This window comes from Mesoplodon mirus (genome assembly GCF_964341445.2).
Source record: "Mesoplodon mirus genome assembly, chromosome: 3".
Lineage (NCBI taxonomy): Eukaryota > Metazoa > Chordata > Mammalia > Artiodactyla > Ziphiidae > Mesoplodon > Mesoplodon mirus.
Genome location: NC_138978.1, coordinates 109,289,191 through 109,302,183, shown reverse-complemented (window position 1 = coordinate 109,302,183; position 12,993 = coordinate 109,289,191). Strand labels below are relative to the sequence as shown.

The following is a 12,993-nucleotide window of genomic DNA, read 5'->3' as shown; positions in this document are numbered from 1 at the left end:
ACAATGTCCTGCCTGGCTTCAACCGGCCAACTCCAGCAATAGCTGGCAAGACGGGGTCAGAGCCGCCTCTTGGGTTCTGGAAATGAGCTCACCTCCATTGGCTGCCCTAGGGAGACAGATGCTCGGCCAAGGGGAGCTAGTCTGGAGGAGGGGCTGCCACCTCACCAGCACCTCGGGGAGTGGGAGGGCACTGGGTAGAGTCTGAGGAACCCCGAGTCTCCCATCTGACACCATCTTCTGGGCAAGGGCAGCTCCCAACATGGCCCCTCTGCGACCTCGTGGACAGGACTTCTTGCACATTTCTCTGCAACACCCTCTGTTCTGTTTCCTCTGCCTCTTCTTGGCTGGGGTCCACAACTATCAAAAGCCAAATGACTAGGCCACTGGGGGCGTGTCTGCGGGACCCGCGACGTCGCGACGCGTCAAACAGTGGCGACTGCGTCAGCGTGAGCTGGCCTCCGTTGTCGAGCGGTTTCCAGACGTTGAGGCGGGGCCCGCAGTCATCTTAGAATCGGCTGGCAGGGAGCACAAACACCTTGTGCCCTCTACCGCCGCGTTGTGGATCGGCGGTGTCAAGACCCAGCGGGACGAGCCAGCATCACTTCGGCCTCTTCGCTCTCCCGGACACTGCACCTGGGCTAAGTCGGCAACATGAGCGGCAACAACTTGGATGAGAACGACGAGTTTGATGAGCAGTTGCGAATGCAAGGAGTGTACGGAGGCACTGAGGATGGCGACACCGAGAAAGATCCCGGTGGAGAAAACGATTCTTTCCAGCAGCAGCCGACTGACACCCCATACGAGTGGGACCTGGACAAGAAGTCTTGGTTCCCCAAGATCACTGAAGATTTTATTGCTACATATCAGGCCAATTATGGCTTTTCTAACGATGGTGCATCTAGTTCTACTGCAAATGTCCAAGATGTCAGTGCTAGGACTGCAGAGGAACCTCCACAAAGAAAATCCCCCGAACCCGGTGATACCAAAAAGAGGGGAGAAAAGAGAAAGGCTGAATCAGGATGGTTTCATGTTGAAGAAGGCAGAAACACGAATGTGTATGTTTCTGGTTTGCCTCCAGAAATTACAGTGGATGAATTTATACAGCTCATGTCCAAGTTTGGCATTATTATGAGAGATACTCAAACAGAAGAATTTAAGGTCAAGCTTTACAAAGATAATCAAGGAAATCTTAAAGGAGATGGACTTTGCTGTTATTTGAAGAGAGAATCTGTGGATCTTGCATTAAAACTTTTGGATGACGATGAAATTAGAGGCTACAGATTACATGTGGAGGTGGCAAAGTTTCAACTGAAAGGGGAATATGACGCTTCAAAGAAGAGGAGGAAGTGCAAAGACTACAAGAAAAAGCTGTCTATGCAACAAAAGCAGTTGGATTGGAGACCTGAGAGAAGAGCTGGCTCATCCCGAATGCGCCACGAGCGAGTTGTCATCATCAGAAATATGTTTCATCCTATAGATTTTGAGCATGAGCCACTGGTGCTGAACGAGATCAGAGAAGACCTTCGGGTGGAATGTTCCAAGTTTGGACAAGTTAGGAGTCTCCTCCTCTTTGATAGACACCCTGATGGTGTGGCCTCTGTGTCCTTTAGGGATCTGGAGGAAGCTGATTATTGTATTCAGACCCTCAATGGAAGGTGGTTTGGTGGCCGTCAAATCACTGCCCAGGCGTGGGATGGGACTACAGATTATCAGGTGGAGGAGACCACGAGAGAAAGGGAGGAAAGGCTGAAAGGATGGGAGGTTTTCCTCAACACTCCCAAAGCCAACAGAGGCCTTCAGCGTTCAGATTCTGTCTGGGCTCCAGAAAGGGTGGGGCCTTCTAGAGTTAGGCATTTTTCAGAGCACCCTTGCACATCTCAGACGAATGTTCAAGAAGCCGCAACTGAAATGGCATTTGAAGAACCTATAGATGAAAAGAACTTTGAAAAAACAGAAGATGGGGGAGAAGTTGAAGAAGCTGCTTCTGAAAAAGATGCTAAAGAAGGTGGCCCTGAAAACGAGGCTGAAGAAGGCTGTCCCCAAAAAGAATCTGAAGAGAGCTGCCTCAAAAGAGAGTTTGGGGAAGGCTGTCCCAAAAGAGCGCATGAAGAAGACTTCCCCGACAGAGAGTCCAGAGAACGCAGCCCCGAGAAAGAGCATGAAGAGGGTAGTCCTAAAAAAGAGTCGGAAGAGAATGGTGCAGAAAGAGAGCCCAAAAAGAAGATATGCAAAACAGATCCTGATGAGAACGGCCTTGAGCAGGAGCCTGAGGAGGAGGCCAGCCCCCAGAAGGCGGCTGAAGATGGCAGCTCAGAACAAGGGTCTGAAGAGTGCTCAGAAATGCAGTTTGAAGACGACTCCGAAAAAGAGTTAGAAGAAAACGGCCTTGAGAAAGGTTTTGAGGAAGAGGGCTCTGAGAACGAACTTAATGAAAACATTCTTGAAAAAGAGGTAGAAGAAAATAACTCTGAAAAATCAGAATTCGAAGATGACAGCTCTGAGAAAATGTTTTATGAAGAAGGCTCTGAGAAGGAGTTTGACGAAGAGTCAGATGAGAATGAAGAAGAGGAAGATGTGTATGAAGAAGTATTTGACGATGAGTCAGATGAAAAAGAGGACGAAGAAGTTGCAGAAGAAAAGGGGCTGGAAGATGTGGTTGAAAAGGACAAAGAAGACGATGCAGATGAAAAGGTGTTTGAAGATTCAGATGGAAAAGAAGATGAGGAAGATGAAGACACAGATGAAAAGGTGTTCGAAGATGACGATTCCAACGAGAAGTTATTTGATGACGATGCCAGTGACAAGTTGTTTGAAGATTCCGATGAGAGAGGGACTGTGGATGATTCAGGGAACGTTAAGGAGGAAGGGCCCCTGTCCACAGGCAGCAGCTTTGTCCTCAGTAGTGATGAGTACGATGAAGACGATGATGATGTTTAATCCCTTAAACTTGCTTTGTAGAGTGATTCCTCCATCTCTGTTTCACCTCTGCTCCAGGGTAATTACTAGTAGTGTTACATGAACGTGTGCCTAGAGGTAGTATGCCCTTAGATCAATGCAGTGAAGCGTTCGTGATTATCTGTACTGGCCGATTTTAAATATATGTGAACAAGTCAACTGAATTCTTCTCTTTTGTCATATTTGTTAAGTGCATGCAGAATAATATTTTTTTAAAGTATTCTGATTGAAGTTTGTGATATTCAAAATTTTAAAATAAGTTGTTAATATGCAGAAACAAAATTAGACCTGAGTTAAATTGCATTTTTCATTCTTGCTATTGCTTTATTCGTACTAAAGTTTGGTTTTTCTAAGGACCTGAAAAATCCCTGTAGGAGTCTCCTTGCTTCAGCTTATGATGTTACCACTGATGTCCCCATTTCCCCTCTCTAAACCAGAACATGTTACTAAAACTTATGAAGTAAAGAACACTTTGGAGTTTTTCCCTGCCCAGTCCTCGCAAGTTACTTTTATTTTTCTTTTCTACCCTCTTGCCATGAAAATTGAGTCTCAAACGTGCAAAAGTAAACTTCCCAAGGTCCACAGCTTCCATTATTGAAAATACAGAGGAAATCAGAATTCTACCGTGTACTGTTTGGGCCCCTCTAGAAGCTGATTAAAGTTACAGGACCTTTACCCAGAAAAATCTATGCATGCACTACATAATCTTTTGTATACAGTTTGGGGTGGTTCATGGATCCCCTGGAGTTTAAGAACTTTTGTCATGCATATTTCAGATTTTTGCTTTTGATTTTGTTCTAGAATCATGGTATCTAGTATATGCTAAGTTATGTAGTCCCAATAAAAATTTGGGTTTTCTTGATTGTGCTTTCCAAATTCAGTATTGATGAATTGACTTCTGATGTAGCATTAAGAAGTTATTCTCATAAATTAGAAGAATTAAAATAAACTGCATTGGTGCTTTCTCATTAAAAAAAAAAGCCAAATGACTAGAAGAATTCAACAACAATTGAATTATTATTCAGGATGGTAAATCTGTGAAGTGGGAGACTTCCTTGCTGCCAGCCCTGAATCACTGTCTCTTTTGAGCATCTTCTAAAGGTCGGTCAGGCTGAAAGACCTCCCCTCTCAAACCTTGTATATATACCTACTTAGGCCTTGATCACTACTTCTCACAAGTTTACTCTGCATCCAGGCTCTTCATGAATCAACAGAACTGGCTGGAATGATCACTCTTCATTCTGGGGGTCCCATAAGCTCTGTTTGGCTTCATGTTCCTACTGACTGAGAAAAATGCTATCTTATCCCAATTTTCACGGTTTGACCGTCGGAGTAGCCAGCTGGTTCCCGTGGCATTTTATTGCTTTCCATGGTTTCACTTGCCTTGAATTTGAGCTGCTCTTTTTCAGAGGCAGAGAAGTATTCTGACCTTCCTTCAGGAGAAAGCCCCAAAGACTTCAAATATTGGGCATCCACTTGATATGAAGAACAATAAAGAATAGCAAAGTTCAAGAGATGATTTTATGCCAATAGCAGCTTCTGCCCGGAGACTCTCCACTTCAGAAGGGACGAGTCCCCCTTGTCAAGAGATCACAAATGCTGGTACCACTGGGTATGTGAGGGGGAGACAATGTTATTGACTGATGTGGTCAGGTCCTAGGAGAAACACTAAGAATTTTGATCTTACATATTCCTCCCAAGAATTCTGAGTGGAAGCATTTTTGCCCTTTTCTTCATAGAGGAGGGAACTGAGGTTCAGAGGCATTTGGTGACTTGCTAGGGTCACATAGCTTAAATAGAGCCCCAGTCTGTCTCCTGCAAACCCCCGACAACCTCTTTCTGGATGAATAAGGTGACACCACAGACTAAAGAAGTAAACAACTCCTTAGTTAGTGAATTTGCAGACTGAGTGTTCAGACAGACCCAACTTGCCACCCTCACCGATACCAAATAAGTGTGACCCAGCCCTGTGGTTCACTCACAATGGAGGCTCTGTGCCACTATGGCAAAGAGCTGGTGAGTCTCTACATGCAGCAAACAGCATCCCTGCCCTCAACTTAATTCTCAAGAAAGTTTATCAAATAGGATTGAAAGAAAAACCAAAGGAAGCTGCAAATCCCCTTTCCAAGGCTCCAAAATTCACAGCCTTTAAGCCAAAGGCCCAGCTCACTTGTCCTTCCCAGTGTTGGTGGATCTAACTGTTGGAAAACCACTGTCCTCTGGGGCTATGTGGGCCCTGGTCCCAGAGCCTTTCCCTTCTCGTGGCAATATGGCTGAAAGACTGCACAGGGGCTACTGTCCCCCTGAAACACCTTCCTGCGGGTAATGATAGCAGCAGATGTTGCCATTTAGAAAAGCACCTTACAGGCCTGGGTTTTGGCCCCATGGTTTCCATGACGAGGCTAGAATGCAATCTCCTGGGGCCCACCTCTGGCCAAACCATTATCAAAGTCAATTTTCAAATAGAGTTGACTCTCAATTATTCATAGATAAATGGTTCAATCTGTACACCCTCTTACTCCTCCTCACTCTTTCTCTTCCCACCCTGTGCCAGCTGCCTTTTGGCTCTCCTCATTAAGACACCCACCAGAGAGGGAGTAGGCAGAGGACTGGCGATCAGTCCATGTTAGGGCCTGTTAGCGATCACAGTGGAGGGTTTGTTTAAGGAGCAGGTTGGGTGGAATGTGGATTTCAAGTATTCTTGCTAATCTCATTCCCCCTTATGGACAAGAGACAACTGCCTTGATTTCTTTGAGCCCCTCTGCTAAGTCTTGCCAGGAGAAGAAAGAGAAGGACTGAAATCCACACCCCCAGAGCCAGGTCCCAGGCTGTGACTAGCTGGGTTGAGAAGGCAGGCTTGCCCCATGCTGCCCCATCTTGCAGACCTAGGATACATGTATGTATTTGCTCAGAATCTTCAAAGGACTGTCTCTTGTGGTGGATGGGAGGAAAATGGGTTTTGAGATAAATGAAACGCTCAAGAGTTTTCCTTTCTTGAGTGGTTGGCGTTTTAGATTTCCAACTCAAATACATTAGGAAATAAAATATGAAAACTACTTTTAAAAATTCTAATTCACACACTGTAGCGGACATCACCTCTTTCCTAGCAAACAAGAAGACTTCCCAGGCTTCGGATGAGTTACATTCCCCCAAAACGATACCATAACTTCTCCTTATGTTATTAATAATAATAAATCCTAACTCATATTGATGCATAAGTGCCTGATGCTATGTTAATAAACGTATATGAAAATATTTAATCTTTACAACTCCATGAGGTAGAAACCACTATTATTCCCGTTCGCAGCAAGTGAGACTTAGGGAAGTTAAGTCACTTGCTCCCGACGGCTCAGCAATAAAGGGGTTGAGTGGACTGTCTCACCTAATCAACGGACCTCATGGCCCTTGATCCACCAAGTGTTCCACCTTTGCTACAGTGTGGTCCACTTTACATGTTTTAACCTCTTCTCTTGACCAGAACTACAACAACCAAAACCCCAGTTATGTAACTGGCGATCCCCAGCCCCCTTCCTGTCCTCTCCATGTGGCCTCCTGATCCCCAAATGTCTAGCCTGAGGGCTCCTCTGCTCTGCTAGACCTTCCACCCCATTTAGCAGTGAATTGTGCACATCATGTGGTTCATGTATTTGTTCTTTCAGCATTGTTAGGTCTTACATTGTTATTTAACTTTTTCTGTGTAAACGTCATCTGCCTAGAGTCAAGAGTCTCCTGGGAAGGGACAGTGTCATGCGTCATACATAACTGTAATTTGTCATGGCTCTTACTATTATACTGGGCACAGAGTAAGCCCATAACACTGGTTTTCTGATTATTTAGTTGACTGATTCAGAGGTCGAAACCTCTAGTGTATCTCTCATGGTGCTTAACATAGCACTAGGCATATAGTAGTGTGGACGAAGAATGTCACCTGCCATAACAGTAAACAAAGGATGTTGCAACTATCAAGCCATCAGCCACTACAGCTGCTCCCAGCTGTATACCCTGAGGGGATTCAGGGTGGAAAAAAATAGGATACTGGCCCTAGATAGTTAAGGTGCATATCAAAGGAATGATTTCAAGAGCCCAGACTCTTGCTTCTTCCCATACATAGAAAAGCACTAAATTCATTAACTTGGGATGTCTGGTTTTCTTTAATTAACAATAATCTTTTGATGTTTTGACTATCTGATTTTTTTTTGCAAAAATTCCTATATATCCTGGCTCCTCCCTCACCTCTTTGGAGCAGTCCCTCAGAGGTATCTGAGATCCTGCCTCCCAGGCTTAAGTTCTCAGTATGTCTGCTGAATAAAACATAATTCTCAACTTTTAGGTTGTGCATTTTTTTTCAGTCAACAGTTTATACTCAATACAATTTTTGTTGACTGTTTTGAGCATCAGACTACCCAGAAAAAAGAAAGAATGAGTCTAACAGTTACTGAGCCTCTACTATGTGGTTTATGTGTATTATCTAATTTAAACTTCACAATAATTATGTGAAGTAAATACTGTTCCTATTTTTCATAAAGCCCCAAATCCACAGCTGATGAAGGGTGATACGAGGGTTCACAAGCAGAGCCCAGGCAGCAGGGTGAGGAGACCCCAGGCACCTGAGGAGGTTGGCCTGGGACAATCAAGGATCCCTCTTGGGGACACCCAGGAGGTAGTCATGTGGCAGGCAAGAAGGGTCCGGGGTCAGACAGGTCAGGTCCTAGGACCGATGGAGAGTCTGGGCTGGGTGTCTCAGCCAGCAGCCCCCAGGAGTGGCCCATGGGGAGTTTCTGTCCCCAACCTTGGACCTAGCTTTGAAGCCAGGCTCCACCCATGGCTAGTGTTTGTCTTTGGGCAATTGACAGAAAGCACTCTAGCCCATTGTTTTCCAATTGTTCTGAGACCTGAGCTGGTTCCAGCTGGATAAATCTGTGTCAGACCAGAGAGAAGGCTCCCTAGGAATCTGTGGGAATGTAGGGGAGTAGGCAAGAAAAGAGACAGTAGGATTAAAAGATTTAACAAAGAAAGCATTCCTTTACATGGGACAATGCCCCGCAGGCTGGTTCTGAAGCATTTGTGGAGTGGGGTTTGTATAGCTCAGGAACATGAGACTTTGTGTTTACCTAAACTTCTACAAACTATTCAAGCATGCATGTCTTGGCGGGAGACGGGGACTGCTCTAGGGTTCCCAGTTCATCCTGCCAAGCCCCTGCACGCAGACTCAGTACATGCCTGCTCCCATTTCGAGTCCTGAAATGTCCATTGCAAGTCTTAACGGGAAGGCTGATAGGTGAGACAGACATCTACCAGCAGGAAGGAGGGCAAAGACAGTGCCTTACCGCAAGCCACAACCCCGCCCACCCCAGGGTGCATACCCTTGCACACAAACCATTTCCATTCTGCCCAGAAGAGACAGCGCTGTCTTTGCCTGAGCTGCAAGAGAGGGGCCGCCAGACTGGGCTCTGCAGGTCCTGAGACAGAAAGGAAAGGGACAGGGCACAACCAGTAAAAGAATAACACAACCATTAAGAACAGGATACCACAAAAACCAGTTAGAACCTACTAGACCCAAGATGGCAGAAGATTCAACTTCCAGTAGACCTGAGCCTCATTATGCTCTCATTGTTATACATTAGCATATGCTACATGATACACCCACAGGTGCCAGGACAGTTCCCAGGCCGACCATAAAAGGCCAAAGAGTGGGCAATGCCCCATTTCCTAGAAATCCTTTCCTTTTCTCCAAGATGGTTAGACTATTTCTCCCACTCCTTAACCTATGCAATTACCCAGCCCATAAAAAAACTAACCATCTCCACACCCTGGGGCCTCTCACCTTCTGAGATGGCCCACACCCTGTCTATGGAGTGTATATCTCCCTGAATAAATCTGCTTTCACTCTACTTTGACTCACTCTTGAATTCTTTCCTGCTTGAAGCCAAGGACCCTCGCTTGGCAGCCCATCCCAGGGACTCACCCCAGACCTCGGACATGACCATCCTCTTGCGCCCCATTTCTCCTACAACAGTCCCGTCCTGTCCCATTTCTCAGGCATCTGGCCTCGGCATCTTCCCTTGTTCACCAGTGCCTGAATATAGTAGGTGTTTGATAAATATCTGTCCAATAAGTTAGCTAACAACGTTTCAGGTATGTCTATTAACCTGCCCCTCTCTGCAGCACTGCGGCTGGCCTGGTGATTACATAAATCTGGCAGGCAAGGTGGAGAATGGGGGAGAGGGGCGGGCAGGGGGCCCACTAGACAGGTGTGATGCTGCTCAGTTTTCAGAGCAAGACAGGGATTGGCTCTCGCAGACTTCCTTCCTTACGGATGCAGAAACAAGGCCTAGGGAGGTGAGGGGACCACACATGAAGATCTAGCCTCCTCATGCCCTGTGCCTCCCCTTTAATTACTCCCTATGGCTTACCAAGTCCTACCTCCTTAGCCTGGCACCCAAGGCCCCTCCAGACCCTCCCAACTTAACTCTCCAATCTCAATTCTCCTCATGCCCCACAGCTTCCACTCCTGTCGTACATTTAGTACTTCTAGTACTTTGTGGTTCCTCTACCTCCATCACCCTTCTCTCTTTTTCCCCTCTTCATGTGAGAAACTTCTCAATTTGGATTCTACTGCCATCACCTCCTCTGAGAAGTCTTCCTGGGATGCCTCTAGGAAGGCTTAGAAGCAACCTGTCTTTGAGTCCAATAGCACATGCAATGGTGCTGTGTTTGGGTTACCTGGCTTTCTCTCTCTCCTTCCTGGGAGATCTTTGAGAGAAAGGATCTTCCACCACTATTGCCTGCTTGTTACACAGCAGAAGCTCAAGGAATGTGAATGACAATAGCTACTAGTTATTCAAACCAGGCACTTTAAGAAGCTCTTTCCATATCTTAACTCATTTAATCCTTACAAAACAACCCTAGGAAGGAGATTACTGTGATGTTTACTATTTTTAAAGTATTTGTTATTATAATCATCATGGCCATCCCATTTGATAGGAGAAGACAAGCCAAAGGGGTCTGGAGGGGAAGGAGCACACAGACACCACCTTGCTGACCTCCACCTGCCAGCCAGAACCCCTTCCCTCTTCCCAGAACCTCTTCCCTCTCCCACTCTCGTGCCAAGCTCCTTGCCTTCTCAGCAATGTTCCCCCTCTTCACAGCCTTTTGAAACTGTAACTGTCTCTCCGATCCAGTCACATTTTCCATGACACTTTCTATGCCCTCTGGCCCAAACAGCTGGCTCCTGACTTCCCACGGCATTAACAGCAGCATGTAACACACTTTGATTTCTCTCTTATTTGTGTCATAACATCACATTCTTTCCAACGTAATGGATGCTATGTGCTCCTCCAGGCAAGGGTCTGAGCCCTCTGCTCTTTTTGTCTTCCCTCCTGTGCGCCCAGCCGACTGTTAGGGGCAGGAGAAATACTCAGTAAATACCTACTGATACTTGGAACAAAACACCCAGAAGATCCACTGCATCTTCACAGACGATTGTTGCTATTTGCCATCATCATAACTGTCACACCATCTGGGGCTCCCTTGCTAGATGCATGTTTCTCATCTCGGGGTGCGCAGACAGAAGACCAGGTCTGGGGATATTTGGTTCAATGTAATGTTCTTGTCTCATTGTTTGTCAATCTGAGTAACTGTTAGGGGAGCCACTGACCAAAACCACCCGCCCTGGCCAGGCAAGATAGTAGCCACTTGCATGAGTTATCTTAACAATAGGAGGTCCTGGTAAGGAACGCAGAACTAACAAGCTACCACCAACTGGAATAATTCAGGAAAGGTCAAAAGGAGAGAGGAGACGCCAGCCCATATGTCCTACCAACTTCCCAGAATCATTCTCAATGGAATCTATCTTGGCCGAGCGATGTGTGCGCCATTGGGAAGGACCCTGAGTCAGAATGATTGGCCAGAGACAACCCAGAAACTAACCCCATCACCATAAAACCCGAGACTGTGAGCCACATGGCAGAGCAGTCCTCCTGGGTTCCCTTTCCCTCCTGCCCTCCGCCCAGGCGCCCCTTCCCAGTAAAGTCTCTTGCTTTGTCAGCACGTGTGTCTCCTCGGACAATTCATTTCCGAGTGTTAGACGAGAGCCTGCTCTTGGGCCCTGGAAGGGGTCCCCCTTCCGACAACATAACTGGACTCTCCTTTTTCCCCTCTCTTCTTTTGATTTCCTTTCCTGACCCATAAGAAAGAAGAGGAGTTGGTTCAATATAAAACAGTTAAGGAGGTTGAGCCGCACTAGAAAAAGACACATAAAATACAAAAAAGTGTCCAGGAAAGAGGTCTGTGGATTGGCTGCAGAATGGGATCACATGTGCCACCTCTGTCATTCTGGGGACCTCCTCATGATGGCCCAGCAACCCTGCAAACCCACGTACCAGTCTGTTTGAATGAGCCCATCGGAAGGCCAGAGAATGGGAGTTGAGAGACCACTTACCATGGGCATGACAGGAGCAGGGCAATTTCTCTCTAGATTTCACTCTCCTTACATGAAAAATGAAATAATAATGTCTAGCCTACCTACCTCATAGGGGGCTGTTGTGTAAATGAGAAAAGTACGTGAGAGTACTCTATGGACAATAAGTTATTATATTCACTCATCCGATGAGTATTTATTGAGCACTCACCATGCACCCAGCACTGAACATAGTCAATGGGGATCCGACAGAGGGCACTGAACCTACACAGGTACTTCCTGCTCTTCTGATGCCTACAGTCCAGCGGGGGAATGACTTTCATCAAGTGATCACACTACTCAACAAGATATTAGGAAAGGAACAGGGTTCCATGAGACAGCAAAGTGGCAAAGAAGGAGGTCACATGACACGCTTTGCTGCTGTTGCTGCAACCTAGGCAGTGGTCCTCAAATGTTTAATTGGGAGAGTCACCCAGAAAGCCTGTTTAGCAGGTAGATCCCTGAGCCACATCCACAGAGAATTTAATTGAGTAGGTTTAGAATCCCTTCTGGATACTTACATCTTTAGAATGCTCCCCCGCTGCACCCCTCTAAGTGATTCTCGTGCAAATGACTTTGGGCAAAATTTTAAGAGAGTGACAGTGTGGTGCCTTAGTTGCAGACTGACGCCTACGGAGGTCTCCAATGATGGTCATGATGTGTTTCTAAGCTGACTCCACCCCGGGCCATTTTGGAAGCTTGTCTGGTGAGCCAACAGGTTTTCCTCTTTCCTTGAGCTAGTTTGAGTTGGGCTTCTGTCACTTAAAAATACCAGCTCCTGACTAATTTAGGTCCCTTCTGATCTCTTCAAGCTCTTCTCATGATCTCTGCTGGCTGTGTGCTGCATATACAATCCACAGGGGTGAAGTTAAGATTTATTGTTGGAAACAACATTTAGCATCATTATCTGTTCTCAGCCCCAACCCCTCTTTACAGCTCCCCACATTCATCTCCAGGCTTTTTATGAGTGCTGTGATATGTACAAATGTACAAAACAGGAACATCAGCAACCAGTCTCAAAATACTAATTTCTGACCGAACAAGACTGCTACTTATGCTTATGACTAAATACAAATAATTCTGGTTGGATAATTACTCCACATCACCAAACCACATATGATGGGGGTTGCATGTTTGGATTCTGGGGTCAGGCTATCTGGATGTGAAACCTGGCGCTGCTGCTCCCCTCTGCTGGCTCTGTGATGGTGGACTAAATCACTTCACTTTTCTGAGCCTTAGTTTTTTCACCTATAAAATGAGTATAATGAATAAGTCTTGTCTCATAGCTTTGTTGTGAGGATTAAATACATTATTGTATGTAAAGAATTTAGAACAGAGCCTGGTAACCGATTAGGGCTCAAAAAATATTAGCTAATATTATGTGGATTTAAATGGGTTTGCAGTAGCAATCTCTACATAGGTTTCCCCAGCCTAATGACCTCTTACCCACACTAGGTAATCTTGTTTGTAATTGCACTTCCCTTTCCCCTGCTAATGAATATTATTTTCCATCTACATCTACTATTTACCTCCTGTCTCCTAGAACTTAGGCCTCCTTAACTTTCCCCTTTCCTTCCAGT

At 45.9% G+C, this 12,993-nt stretch overlaps 1 protein-coding gene across 1 annotated transcript; it reads left to right on the top strand.

Moving 5' to 3' along the window:
• Window positions 1-570: 570 nt before the first annotated feature.
• Window positions 571-3,265, top strand: LOC309800065 (17S U2 SnRNP complex component HTATSF1-like). The gene has a single exon (XM_082613879.1). It carries the CDS (start codon window positions 652-654, stop codon window positions 2,935-2,937), a length of 2,286 nt encoding a protein of 761 aa, XP_082470005.1. The 5' UTR covers window positions 571-651; the 3' UTR covers window positions 2,938-3,265.
• Window positions 3,266-12,993: the final 9,728 nt, after the last annotated feature.